Genomic DNA, 12,171 nt, shown 5'->3' with positions numbered 1-12,171 from the left:
AGAAATCTTAGTTGTTAGTGTTTCTCTGTTATTCCCCACATGCCTTGGGAGCCAAGCCAGGATGCCGCCGTTGTCACCTGATTGACCTCCCATCCCACTGCCCACTCGTAGGCTCCCGGGTATCCTGACTGGCAGTCCCTGGGAAGAGGCAGAGAAATGGCTGACAGCTAATGATGACTTGATTATAGTCTAAATTTGTATCCAGCTATATATCTGGACAAATAGAGGTTTTTTTAGGTCTCTAATCTCTAACAGATGAGTTTTAATAAGAAAAGAGTATTTCCCCCACAGCAAGCCCTGAGCTCTATCTGACGGCAGTCCTCTGACCACACGTGGAGACCCTGCCACAGGTCAGCTCCAGGTGCTGGGGCACCGTGGCTGCTGGAGAAGACAGGCCTGGGGGTCAGAGGAGGTACTTACCCGGCTCCGACTCCAAGCCCTGCCAAACCATTCTGGTTTACCAAGCAATCCTCGAAAATTAATTAGTCCAGGATGTGAACTGGACTAGAATTGCTTCCTTTGTGCTGGGAGCCGCATCTGACTTCAGAGGGACACAGTGGGGTTTTTTCAGCATGGATGGTTCACCTTGGTGTTTTAGGTCACGTGGCTCTCAGAAATCTTGGACAACCGATGGGAAAGCCCTCAGAGCCGTCATGGTAGAGCTGACCTTGACCTTCCCAGAGGAGTCTTTGCCTGGAGAGTCGTCATTCGACTGGGCAAAGCTGGACCTCTTTGCTAGTTCCTGAAGTTGCCACTCTCTGGCCCCTACCCAGACAGCATGGGGGGAGCGGCATGGGAGCAGGGGCTAGGAGAAGGGGGATGCAGCAGGAAGATGGCCCCAGAAAACCCCTGTTGTTGTCAGCGGCTCCATCCGAAGACGGGGCAGAGTCAGGGGGAGAATGTAGGGCTGAGGGTGTGAGACCGTCTGGCTGGCCACTGTGAGGTTCCTCTCCTGAACTAAGTATGCTCACAGGTGGGATGGGCTGAGCTTCCCGGGGAATGGGACAATCTCATTAGGGAGCAAGCCAAAGGAGGCACAGACCTCCCCAAACCCTCCTCGCCCCCAGAGCCAGGCCCACGCCCAGAGCCCTTTGCGCTCCCTGCCAAGGCTGGTGGGGAAGAAAACACAGGCTGGTTTTCCCAGGGCTGAGCTTAGTCCAGGTCTCTAGGCCCTGCCCAGCTGGTAGGCACATCCGGGGCCTGCCTGCAGCTCACACCCGGCTCCTCGTGGGTGGGCACAGAGGGGACAGGCCTGCCGGGTGGGGGAAGACAGGGGCACAGGCCTTCCCGTGCCTCAGGCTTAGGGCACAGGCCTTCCCGTGCCTCAGGCTTAGGGCACACAGCCTCCAGTTACAAGCCTGTGCCCCTCTGCCAAGCTGCCTCTCTCCCCGAGGCCGCTGCCCACCTCAAGAAGAACAGAGCCTGCTTTGAGCTGGAAATTAAAGTCGTTTCCTGTTCCATGTTGTTAAGACACTGCTTATAGGGCTGTAATCCCAATAAATCATATGCTTGCTGAGTGGGGCCGGGTTTGTTTTTTTTTTTCCCCCAGGCTGCAGGGACCTCTTAAAAACCAAGGCCTTAAGAAGCTTATTCTCGTTCATTTTTTTTTTTTTTTTAAGGGGGAAAAAGTGGTTTTTGCAGGCCTGTCCTGTCAAAGGGCCTTAGGAGACTCTTGGCTTAATAAGCTCAGGTTCAAGTATATGATTAACTTAGAGACACAAGGAGAAACTGAGTCATGTGGCACGTGGGGCTGGTCTCTGTGGTGCTGCTGAACTGGCTCTGTGACCTTGGGCGAAGCACTTGGCCCCAGGAGGTTGCCATTCCCTCCCCTAGCAAAGAGTCAGGCCATGCCCACTTCTTCACGTGGAAGCCTCATCTCCCGGACTGTCCCTCGTGGTGGTGGCCGCTGTCTTTCGCACACAGACACGTGCGGCCGATTGGTGGCCTTTTTAAGTGGCGTGGTTTGTCACAGAGGCGGCTCCACCTGATGTGCTGGTGTGCATGAGGGTGATGGTTTCAGCAGCATTGGGGCGGGCAGGGGCGTAGGTCCCTAACCAGCATTCCGTGCCCACCCACCCTGCCCCTGCCCCACGTTACGTGTCGGTAAGTCTGTACCTTGCTGTGTACCACGCTGACAACAACTTCCCCGAGTGCGATCCTAGACCGCCAAGGCCGGGAGGCTGCACTGCCAGAAACGGCTTCCAGATCCCACCCCTCACAGTGGTTGCATCTGTTTTGTCTGTTTTATGACTTGAGATGGAGTGGGTGATGGGCAGTTCGCTGGCAGGCTTTTGCAATCTTTACATGTTTATACTTGCTGGAGGACCCGGGATGGGGGAGTCGACCCCACTTGAAGAGCTAGAGTTGAGGCATTTGATAGGATTAGATTCCTGTAGCCTATTTTGCTGTTATGTGTTTTCTCTATCAACAGACACTAACATAGTAATAATAGTTCACTTTTATTGAGAACTTGCCGTGTGCCAAATGCCGGGCTAAGCTCTTCCATACATACTTCTCGTGAGGTCGTCCTGCTATTTATACCGATTTTGCTGATGGGATGACTGAGGCTGAGGAGGCACACGATCACAGTTGAATTTATTGCTAGTGATGCTGGATCCCAACTCAGAAGGCTCCCACCTGAGCCCACAGCCTGGATCACCGCGGAGTACACATACGGCCATTGTCACGTGGAGTCAGCGGAATACCAGCAAAAGAGGTTCTCGCCATGGAAATACCTAGAAGTTGCCTCTTTAAGAGAAAAACAGGCCCAAAGAGTTTAATGATCTGTCCCAAGTTGTAGCGCCCTTTCGCCAGCTTTCAGGAACCTGGGGCTTCCTGGCAGTGAGGGTGCTGCGGGGAAGTGGGGTAGGAGCCTCCGTTCGCTGGACTGAGAAGGCGCATGCAAGTCCTAGAGTATTCTAGAACTGGCCGGGCCGTGTGCCGCCAGAGGCAGAACCCGAGCCACACGCTCTGCCCAAGTATAGCCTTGTCTTGAGGTGGTGATTCTCAAAGTGTGTTCTGGGGACCCCTGGGGTCCTGAAGACTTTCAGGAATCTACAGCGTCAAAATTATTTTCATAAGAATAAAGAGCTATTTGCCTTCTCCGTCTCCTCTTCTCACATGTGTCCCGGGGAGCTTCTTCAGAGGCTCTGTTACAAGCGATGACGATAGCAACGAAAGCTGATATTGGGATATTGTTGGGAGATGCGAACTGGCGCATTCAAGTTCGAATATTTTCTGTTTTGTTGTTGTTGTTGTTGTTGTTTTGTTTTTTTAAGATTTTATTTATTTGAGAGAGCACCCAGGGAAGTGGCAGAAGCAGAAGAAGGAGGCTCCCCGATGAGCAGGGTTGAGCCCAACTCAGGTCTCTGTCCCAGGACCCAGGGACCATGACCTGAGCTGAAGGCACACGGTTAACCGACTGAGCCACCCAGGCACCCCTAACATTTTCTGTCTGGATTCTGATTCAATAATAGCCATAAAATAACACACTTAAACAAAATCTCTTTGGCAGCCTCAATAATTTGTAAGAGTATGAAGGGGATCCTGAGACCAGAACACTCCAGAACTGCTATTCAGAGATATTGGACCCAGCAAGGGGTGTCTTGGCGACAGAGGGGCCAACCAAAGGGGGTACCTTCAGCTATGCCTCCTCCCCCTCTGGCATAGCGGACACCTGCCCTGGACGCAAAAGGCTTGTGGCCAACCTCAGCCTAGAGAAATGGCAAGAAGAGAGAAACCGACTTTTTCGTTGGGAGGGGACAAAGCAGGCTACCCTGGGGACAATGCAGATGCCAATATTCCCAGCCTTGCCCCTCTGGGGCCCTCTCACCCTGCGGGTAGGATGTAGCCACAGCCGGTACAGATGGGAGTTTTTATGGGGATTTTCCAGAATGTCCAGGAATACAGGCCAGCTTCTCAGCATGTCCAGTGGGCAAGATGAAATTACCAGAAAGGAAGTAGTAGCCTGGAACCCACAGGCCAAGGGAAGGATGTTACTGAGAAAGTCTATGAATTGCTTGTCATTTTATCTTCCCATGGGCCACAGGGGACTGGGTAGGCCAGGGGTAAAGGCCTGAAGACGTCAGAGTGGGGGCTGGCCCTGACAGGAGGACACCAGCCACTACCCCAGAGGCAGAGGGACCCTCTTAACCCTGGAGGATTTCTGTATGTTGAGAATATCTAGTCAGCGTTCAATTCAGGAAACAGAAGCCACTCTAGGTCTTTTAAGCAGGAAGCGATTTAATGCAGGGAGTCAGATGCCAACAGAATCATTGGAAGAGCTCAATGAGCAGGTTCAAGGCCCAGCCTCGCAGGAGGATACAAGACTCCTCCAGCCAGGGCCACTCCCTCTGAGATAGCCCCTAGAAATGCAATTCCGGACTAAAGCCTAAAGAAGTCTTTGTCTTTGCTTTCTGAAGCACACAGCCTCTGAAGCACTCAGCCAGGTGTAAAATGGACACTGGAAGGGTCTGTAAGAAAAGAAGAACTAGACCTCATGTCTCATGAAACTGGCAAAGGGGGCACAAACATGGGCTCGGCCTCACACCTGTTCACCAGGCCTCATGCAGCTGGATCTTAATGGCGAAACCTGATTTGCCTCCAGAACCCCAGCTTCAAAGGAGTCTGGGAAATGTAGTTTTCAATGGTTTATGTCTCCAACAAAGGTGGGATAATGGAAGCTGAATGAGCCAATCCCCAGTACTTGCCCACCAAGGTTACCAACGCCGTATTTTTTCATGTACTGAACTCTCAGAGGCCCAGAGCGTGATGAATCACGACAGCATCTGATTAGACTTGGTGATTCCCCAAGTTCCCTCTTGGATTTCCCCGAGTGCAGCTGGGAGATGCTGCTTAGAGCTTCAGTGTCCATACTTGGCACTTGGTCTTGGCTGTCGGCCACAACAGGGAAGAGTGGCTGGCAAATCCATGAACTAGCTTTTCATTTACACTTCAGTCCCAATGCTGGTGGTTTAGATAATGCCTTCCCCTTGGATCAGAAGGACTGATATATATATAGAAATATGTGTCTGAGCTTGCCTTCTAGCATTGCAATGTCAGAATTGGAAAATCCAAGACTATTTGGGGAGAATTCAAATGGGTATTTATAATCAAAGTTCTATAAACAGGAGGAGTTCACAAATGGCTCGTGAACTTCCTATATTCTATACGCTCCCCCCATGGATTCCTGGCTTCCCCACTTTAGCAAGTCAGCACTATGCCCTTGGAAATTATATGCCATTCTTTTCTGGGCAGAACCAGGAGCTGGTCCAGAGGTGAAAGCTTAGATACAACATAACAAGTTCCTGACGCTCAGCCTTACTTTTAGTCATTGGGCCAATGTTTATTGGGGACCTATTCTGTTTAGTCCCTGTGCTAGGCATACTTGGGAGTACACAGACATGAGCAGGCCATCGTCCTTGTCCTGAGGCACAGTGGGTCTATTCAGGAAGATGAGACACGTTTATTGCAGGAAGAGCAAGTTCAAAGGGATCTTGGAACGGAAAGAGATTATTTTCTTCAGGGAGAGAGGATCAGGAGGGCTTCTGAAAAGAGAAAGTATTGGAACTGAGCCTTGAAGAATAAACAGGATCTGGATGGGCAGAGACGAGAGTAGGTTCATTCTCTACAGGAGGTATGAAGGGCAGGGGAAGCTTGAGAACCACGGGTGTGTGGTGGTCTGGTATGTCCTGGTGAAGGATCCAGAACTGGAGATGGGTCGGATGAGGTCCAGGGCACTAGACCTCAGGTCTCTTGAAGGGCAAGAGCAGCTGGGCTTCCCCCACTCGTGACTATTCATCACTCCTAGTGGTACACGCAGACCCGGATAGGTTTTCTGAAACAATGGGTCCAGAACATCAAAATAACTTCCAAATGAACCACCTTCAAGATCACATCTGCTTATTTTGCTTAAAAATAAATAAAAAGCATCTTTTCCCTCAAGGAGAGAAGCCCTTAAAAGCTCTGACGATTTCCTGAGTGTTTGGAAATGTGAGACCAGTGGTCTGAGGGTCTCTTGTGGATTCCTGTTGACTGACTAAGTGGCTGAGGAAAGAGAATAGAGATCCTTTTCCTGGTCACAGCACCTCTCTGTGAGTCTAGGGGCAAGATGGCGGGTGACAGCAGACACCTAGTGCTCCCGGAGCCCAGGGCGTCCCAGGGAGTGGGGTGTGGAGGAGTGGCAGGCATCAGGAGGGCGGGGAGCACACACAGGAATTGGAGGCGGACTCGGGCTGCCTTGAAGAGAACAGCCACAAGGGGCAGGGTGCCAGGGCTGCCTCATCCTTGTGACCAGGCAAGGAAAGTTCTGGGCAGAGCAGGCTGGTTGTCCATTGAGTCATTTGGCCGTCAGGGCCACCCACAGCACTGAGATGGGTTGGACTGTGAGGTGGTCTCCCAAGATGGTCTTCACCATGGGAGACTTGGCCAGAACGGATAGAGGACAGGAAGAAAGCCCCTCTGGACAGGGAGCGGACCCTGCCAGATCCGGCAGGATGGGGACGGGAGGGCTGGGCAGGGAGAGGGCTAGCCCTGAGCAGCTGTGCCCGCTGTATTGCTCAGTGCTAGGGGGCACTAGTCACAGGCCATGTGAATGGCGCCCCCTGGTGACACATGGACAACCTTGTGCGTGGTGCCCCCTGGAGTTGGCAACTCAGAGGTCTTCCCCAGCAGAAATCTCTCCCTGCTTCCACCTCCCCCTCCATGTCACTGTGGCCCTGAGTTTCTAGTGTTATGCTCTCCTGGGACAGGGAGTGGCATGCTGAGGCACAGGAAGGGACGTAAGGCCCACCTCAGCCCAGGTGCAGGCTGAGGAAGGGGGGGTGACCGTTAACTATGCCCCATACGTCAGGACACACAGCTTCACGACAGCCCATCTCACAGATGCTGGGAGCAGGCTCAGGCTGTGTTGGTCTGTGGTGATGGGGCACAGCTGCTTGGAGCAAAGCTGGGGTGGGAGCCAGCGTCTGTGGGTCTCTTCCCTCTGCACACCCCCCACTACCCGGAGGCAGTCTCCCCTGCAGAGGGAGACCCCTGTCTGAATTCAGGAGTCCCCCATTTGACAGGCTGGCAAGCCGTTCCTTTCATGGGTCACCTAAGGCCCTTAGGTTCTGCTCGTGGCCCATAATGGGAATTTCTCCTGACCCATGACAGTGTCTATGGTAGGGGACAAATTGGGGTCTCTGTGTGGGCAAGGAGCAAGCCCCCCACACCTCACTGCCTGAAGCATAGGGGTGAGCAGCCGCTGTAGCTATGCTCAGAGCATGCATGCTGGAGGGTGGCCCCTACCTGCCTGACCCTCTCTCTCTCCTGCTTCACAGGCCCTTCATGCTGCTGCCGCCCCTGATGGAGTGGATGCGTGTGGCCATCACCTACGCAGAGCACCGCCGCAGCCTCACTGTGGACAGTGGCGACATCCGGCAGGCTGCCCGACTGCTGCTGCCCGGACTGGACTGTGAACCCCGGCAACTCAAGTATGGAACGGGGGAGGAGTGAGGCTGGAGGGCCCCGGGCTCCACACCCAGACCCCTGCACAGCCCCCTGTCTGGGAGTTGGGGAGGGGACCCTCCCAAGGCTTGCTCTGTGGGTGCCATGCCTCTTAGACTGATCATTCCAGACCTTGGCTGCTTTCTGGGTGCATCTTCTGCAGCCACGGGTGACAGAGCAGACACGCATTTGGATATGGGCAGGGGAGCCCGCACAGTCTGGCTCTGTGGGATATTTAGGGGGTAATCAGCAAAGGCGGGTCCTCTCCTCTGTTCCTATATCTGACACTACTTTTTCTGAGCTCCTCCTTGGTGTAGGCACTGGGCTGAGCCCTTCCTTTGTACGTGTGTCATCTTGGTCCTTATGACAAATTTACAGAAAGCGGGGCTGTAATGCACGTGTTACAAATGGAGAAACCAAGGATCAGGGAGGAATAATAATTCACACACAGATACTCAGCTAGAAAATTGTCTGAATTTGAAGCCAGGTCTACATGGCCCCAAGCCTAGACTCTTAACTTTCTTCCCAGCATGACTGTCTTATATTGGACTGGTCTCCAAAAGTTAGTCTGGAGAATGTTCTGCTGGTTATCCTTGTCGTATGAGAGACTTGCTTCTTTCTTTCTTTCTTTCTTTCTTTTTTTCTTTCTTTCTTTCTTTCTTTCTTTCTTTCTTTCTTTCTTTCTTTCTTTCTTTTTTTTCTTTCTTAGCCTTTGCCCCGACCCCAGTTATAGCCTCCTCACTCTCCATGGCAAATTCCCAAATGTTATTCTGGGACATAAACTTTCCACACTTTGGCCCAGCTAAGGCTCCAGGCTGAAGCCCCCCATTGAAGCCCCTCCATGCCATCTCGTAGACACAGTTTTTAATCTGTGACTCTCGTTGGTAGGATGGCTGGATGGTAGTGGGATGGTCATGGGGTTCTGGGCCTTTCTCCAACATCTGTTTGGTAATTCTGAGTCTCCTCGGGAAGCCTTGAGGAGAAGATGTAAGCCAAGGACTGGAACCTACTGTGGGCATCCTATACTCCGAGGGCAGCCTTCGCCCTGCAAAAGGCATACAGGCGAGCACTGTGGCCCAGGCTGGAGCTGCTTCTGGCTCAGGCAGAGTCCCTGGTGGGTTCTTTCTGAGGGGACTTCGTTTCCTGACAGTGGACAGCTCCGAGAAGCTCAGAGCTCTTCTTTAACATGCTTGCAGAAGGGCGCCTGGGTGGCTCAGTGGGTTAAGCCGCTGCCTTTGGCTCAGGTCATGATCTCAGGGTCCTGGGATCGAGTCCCGCATCGGGCTCTCTGCTCGGCAGGGAGCCTGCTTCCTCCTCTCTCTCTCTCTGCCTGCCTCTCTGCCTACTTGTGATCTCTCTCTGTCAAATAAATAAAAATTTAAAAAAAAAAATCTTTAACATGCTTGCAGAAGAGCAGAAGTCTGTGCTCCTCATGTCACTGAGCATGACAAGGCCAGTCACTGCCGATCAAATGTAATTCCCTGTCATCCCGCCCCTCATCAGCTTCACCTCCTTGAGAGGCGAAGCCCTCGCCCCGGGCATTCACACACAGTCCTGATCCCGCATCTCGGGGTCCCGTCTGTGCAGACCCGAGTGCTGTTTCAGCTCCTTCCGGAGGCTGGATGCCCGAGCGGCCACGGAGAAGTTCAACCAGGACCTGGGCTTCCGCATGCTCAATTGTGGCAGGACGGACCTCATCAACCAGGCCATCGATGCCCTGGGCCCGGACGGGGTGAACACTATGGACGACCAGGTGCGTGCAGAGAGCTCTGCTACCCAGGCACGGGGGACATAGGAGGGGACTCACCGTGGCGAGTGGCGGTGGCACAGTCCTTCTGTTCCAAATCTGAGATCTGCTCTGCTCGGTGCTCCTGAGAAGTGGGCAGCCTCCCAACTGGCGCCCTGCCCGGGGCTGCTGGGCCGTCAGCTGGAAGACCTTCCTAGCACCGCCAGGGAAACCTGTCTAGGAGCTTCTGCTTCCCCCGGCTGGAAGGCCAGATGCTGGCCTGGATGGTGCAGGGCTGGGCAGAAGCCCGGAGGACTGGCTGTGAGAACTAGTCACTGGGGCATGTGCCCTGGGCGCCTCGTGGGCTGCTCCGCGCCAGGCCCACAGACCCTGCTGCCTCCATGGAGTTAGCGTTCTAGTCGGGGAAACACGTGCTAAGAAATACAAACATAACATACCGAGTGTGGTGGTGAGAAGCGTTAGAGAGTAAAATGAAGCCAGAAGAGGAAGCGTTGGAAGTGATTCACAATTTGAGATAGAACTCGGGGGTCTTGTTTGCTGTTTACTGTGTTGGCCATGAGGGGGGCCATTTGTAGGGTGTGGCTATGTTCCAGGCACCGTTCAAAGTGCTTTACCCAGATGCACTCATTCAGTCTGGATGGTGGCCTGAGGAAGTCGTACTATTATCATCCCCATTTTATAGATGAGGACAACTGAGCTCTGGAGAAGTTGCTTTATGTGAGGTCACACAGCCAGGGCAGAGCAGAGCCGGGGTCAGAAGCAGTCTGACTCTAAGCTCTTCGCCCCTATGGACTGTCCGGCTGGTTTGTCTGATGCCACTTTGTGCATCCTCACTGCAGAGATGATGGCACTGTGGTCTAGAAGGCCACACAGACGCGGGGGGGAAGCTCCGTGACAGCAGAGGGCTTGGGTGGAATGCTGTCCCGTGAGGTGCCAGTGCAGGACGGGGTGTGCTAACGTGCCAGGTCAGCCACGAGACCAGGGTGGACCTGGACAGGTGACCATCAGGCAGGACGGCTGGGGCCCAGCGCCTCCGGGAGTGGGAGGGCAGGGCTGAAGCAGAGAGCGGTGGGGCAGCGCTCCAGGGAGAAGGTGACTGGGAGCAGGAGCACAGAGGTGGGATGGTCAGGCCATGTGCTGGGCTGGGGGGCCGAGGCAGGGCAGCAGGGAGGCCACAGGCTGGCGCCTCTGTCAGAGCAGTTTCCCTGGGCCTTGCGGGGGCTTTCACACTGGGGGATCTGCTCCTCGCTCAGGGTGCCGGGGTGAGGCCCGGGGCCATCTGCCCTGTCATAGCTGTGGCGTCGTGGACAAGCTGCTCCTCACCTCCGTGAGGGTCACTTTCCTCGCCTCCACCCACGGGGGACCGCAGCCCCAGCCCTGTAAGGTTCAGGGACACTTCTGCATCTGGCACGTAATAAAGGCTCAGTGAGCATTTGTTCTGGGTCTTGCATCCATGTGAGGACAGCTATGGTTATCCATGAGCTCTGGCCGTCGGCCCTGCTAGCTTTACCCTCCCCACGGACCTGGAGGGGGATGGGGCTGCCACAGAAAGGTCATTTCCCCTCCCGGGACTCGGAGCCGATGCGAATGCTGGACCGCGTGCAGATGCCGTGTCAGGCAAGTGCGGAGGGGGCTGACAGCAAGCCAGAGCCCCCTCCTGCCGCCGGGCTCTTCTCGGAATGCTCGATCCTGTTTGTGCCCTCAGCCTTGGTGTTTATGGGATGATCTGTGGGTAAACAGCTCTCCCACCCGTGATTAATGTCAGGCCATTTCTTTATCTCTCGGCACTAGGCAAGGATTTATGAGGTAAGGAGATCTTGTCTACACACAAATAACCTAATAAATAACATCGCAGGCTCCAGACGTGCACTCGCCAGGATCCAGCTGTGGAATAACACTTTCCACCGCCGCCTGTGCTATGACTGGCCCCGGAGACAGACTCCCAGCCAGGAGGCAGCCCGGCGAGCTGTGCTTCGAAACGCAGGGAGGGACTGGGCCTCAGCTTTCGGAAAAGCTCGTCCTGGCTCCATGGCACAAGAGAGCAGAGTGAGACCCCTGGCCGCGCTCCGTGAGCTGCTTCCGAGGGGCGGCTTCACGGCTCAGGCGGATCCGGGTCCCGTGTGAGGTCCTCCTCCTCCTCGTGTGACCTGGCCTCGGTTCTTTCTGCTCCTCGTCTGTAAAATGGGGATAACAATAGAGCCTCCCTCATAGGGGTGTTATGGTGACTCGAGGAGATGTTGGCCATAAACCACTTGATGGGGTGACCGAGGTGCCCAGGGCCAGGTGTAGGTGAGGAGAGTGCCGGGTGACACCGCGGCAGTGACCAGCTCACTGCGTTCTTGTGATTTCTTAGCTCCTGAGGTTGGCTTCCTCTGGACAAAGCACTTCACACACAGTCACTCATCTTTTTTACAACAAGCCTATGAGCTGGATACTGTTGTTCTCGTTTTCAAGAAGAAACAAGGAGAGACAAGTGACCTGGACACAGTTTACAACTCCCCTTGGCAGAGGGGGCCTTGTCTGGCCAAGTCTGGCTCCAGTGCCTCTGCTCTCCACCCCTCTGGGGTCCCGCCACACTTGTGGAAATGGCCCCTGCTCGCGCCTCATGGACTGTGTGTCCCTTGGTCCCGGGAGGGGCAGGAGGGTGAGCTCAGGATGGGCAGCTGGGTCCAGCAGGAGCCTGGACTGTGGTTTCTGGGACTGAGGCCCGTGGATGACGTGACACCGTGTCTGTTCCCGGAGGGTTTAGCGTTGATCTTTGATTCCCGTAGGGCCTGACGCCGCTGATGTACGCCTGCGCAGCCGGGGACGAGGCGATGGTCCAGATGCTGATTGACGCGGGCGCCAACCTGGACATCCAGGTGAGCAGCGCTGCGGGGCACCCAGCCCAGCAAGGGAGCAACCCACAGTCTCCAGCAGCTGCGCCGGGGCGGTGTCTG

At 54.6% G+C, this 12,171-nt stretch overlaps 1 protein-coding gene across 2 annotated transcripts in view; it reads left to right on the top strand.

The window, feature by feature from the left end:
• Positions 1–12,171, top strand: part of ABTB2 (ankyrin repeat and BTB domain containing 2) — a 172,806-nt gene that overhangs the window by 145,383 nt on the left and 15,252 nt on the right. For both annotated transcript variants that reach the window (XM_032356792.1, XM_032356793.1), the window contains exons 4-6: positions 7,320–7,472; positions 9,073–9,238; positions 12,004–12,093. In XM_032356792.1, the coding sequence (XP_032212683.1) occupies positions 7,320–7,472; positions 9,073–9,238; positions 12,004–12,093 (409 nt within the window). The remainder of the gene's footprint in view (positions 1–7,319; positions 7,473–9,072; positions 9,239–12,003; positions 12,094–12,171) is intronic.

This window comes from Mustela erminea, chromosome 9 (genome assembly GCF_009829155.1).
Source record: "Mustela erminea isolate mMusErm1 chromosome 9, mMusErm1.Pri, whole genome shotgun sequence".
Classification (NCBI taxonomy): Eukaryota; Metazoa; Chordata; class Mammalia; order Carnivora; family Mustelidae; genus Mustela; species Mustela erminea.
The sequence above is the reverse complement of the archived record's forward strand: the minus strand, read 5'-3'. Positions and strand labels throughout refer to the sequence as shown.